Raw genomic sequence first — 1,976 nt, forward strand, 5'->3', positions numbered from 1 at the left:
ACCATAACCACCCCAAAATAATGACGCCCGAATAGATTCTAATTTGTTTAGAACACTTTCCGGGCATTTAAAGATGGATAAGTAATAAATACTAGGGAGGTTTTACCGGATTCGTTCACAGACCCCTACCTGGAACCACTGCCCGAATGGATGTGTTCCCGGGTACCGTCGATCGGGTTTGGGTTTCCACCTGAATGTGTGTGTTACGTGCAAATGATGAGGGTCGTTGAAAGAAATGATCTAATGATGCCAAAAAATCGCTGTTAAAAAAAAAGACCAAGGCATTCGAGAACCGACTTTACCAACGTTAACCTTCCGCCAATAGATAAAATATTAGCTTTTCAAGAAGCCAATATATTTTTAAACCGCTCAATCAAAACATCACAATTATTTACCAAGTTCATATTAGAACCCAACAAAAGATCAAGGTAATGAAAGTGAGCTTCACCCGGAACACAACCCGCACATGTAGCCATGAAAGCTACCTCATCAGCTGACGTTGAAACTCCATGAATGTGTGATTTCGCAACGTTCAATCTTAAACCCGAAGCTGCAAAAAAATATGGAAAACCCGTAGTACATTTTCCATGTCTGACACATTCCATTCGGTAGTAATAATGACGCTGTCTGCATAAAATAAATGAGATATATTTACATCCCCGTTACCCATCACCGTACCCCGAATCAAATTAGCTTCAACCACATTCTTTAGAAGAATGTGGAGCCCCTCCATAACTACTATAAACAACAAAGGGCTTAACGGATCGCCTTGCCTTAAACACCGCTTAATAGCGATTTCATTCATCAGCCTTCTATTAACAAGCACCAAAGACCTTGATGACTTGAGAAACATCATAATCCATTCACGCCATTTAGATCTGAATCCAACACTCCAAGCATGTAATCAAGAAATTTCCAGCTCACGGAATCATACGCCTTTTCGAAGTCAACTTTGAAGATCAACAATTTCTTCTTTCGTTTCTTGTACATTGATATGATATCGCTTAGCATCAAGGGACCATCTAAAATCTGTCTTCCTACAATGAAAGCGGATTGCTCCGGGCTTATCACCTTGTCCACCACAGTAGCTAGACGAGTGGCTAGAATATCTGCAATTATTTTATATCGCAAACCGATTAAAGAAATAGTGTAACAACCCAAACCAGACCACCATCGAACCCGCGGAAAATATAAAAAAAAAAACATTTTGTTTGTTCAGCTAATGGCGCGGCGCGCCGATCTGGTCTATCCAAAAAGCCTTGAAATGCGAAAAAGATTGGCCACTTCCCGACATAATTAGACAAAACGCTTTTAACAACATATTCAAATATGTAAAACTAACACTATTCAAACATAAAATAAGTTTTACAAAGCGGGGCCCACATCGACTGTTTTACGAGTTTAATACTAAATATGAGTTTCGACCATCAAAAAGTTTAAGTACCAAACTACACTACGAGCATGGTGTTTGGGATTAAACTACCCAAGTCTCGGTCAAACTCCAAAAGCTAATATCCCAAAAGCGTTCTCTAACAACGACGGGATCTTTAATCCAAGATGATGCCCTTACCCTTGTCCACAACCGAACCTATAAAAAGGTAAACAACGAGAGGGTAAGCAAAGCTTAGTGAATGCAATAATTACACATACATATATATAACTCATCTATTTGCAATTACATTCACCAAATACCTCATACGAACTTGTAACTCAATTAGCATGTCATCGTACCCAAAACACTTAACAAGTCGTACATTAACACAAAACCGCATTAGCATATACTCAACACAATGTATATATATATAAACAATATGCTAAATAATCGACAATCTCAATATGGTTAACCATAAACGCTATGGTGCTACCGGCTCGTGGTTCACACCATACGCAATTGAGTCATACTCTTTTATAGTGCTACCGGCTCGTGGTTCACACTCGATGCTACCGGCTCGTGGTTCACATCTTATTTTATAGTG

The 1,976-nt window shown here is 39.1% G+C and overlaps 1 protein-coding gene across 1 annotated transcript; it reads right to left on the reverse strand.

Moving 5' to 3' along the window:
* Window positions 1–341: 341 nt before the first annotated feature.
* Window positions 342–853, reverse strand: LOC139863364 (uncharacterized). Its single transcript, XM_071852002.1, has 2 exons — window positions 667–853; window positions 342–550 (listed from the first exon to the last, which is right to left on the reverse strand). The coding sequence occupies exons 1-2, from the start codon at window positions 851–853 to the stop codon at window positions 342–344; spliced, it is 396 nt and encodes a 131-aa protein (XP_071708103.1).
* Window positions 854–1,976: the final 1,123 nt, after the last annotated feature.

This window comes from Rutidosis leptorrhynchoides, chromosome 8 (genome assembly GCF_046630445.1).
Source record: "Rutidosis leptorrhynchoides isolate AG116_Rl617_1_P2 chromosome 8, CSIRO_AGI_Rlap_v1, whole genome shotgun sequence".
NCBI lineage: Eukaryota > Viridiplantae > Streptophyta > Magnoliopsida > Asterales > Asteraceae > Rutidosis > Rutidosis leptorrhynchoides.

Bases quoted from the DNA above. Each gene is read 5' to 3' on its own strand.
- LOC139863364 (XM_071852002.1), bottom strand. From the start codon at position 853: ATGTTTCTCAAGTCATCAAGGTCTTTGGTGCTTGTTAATAGAAGGCTG. The intron at 551-666 runs GTAACGGGGATG...ATTTTTTTGCAG, and splicing joins GATTCGGGGTACGGTGATGG to CTTCGGGTTTAAGATTGAAC.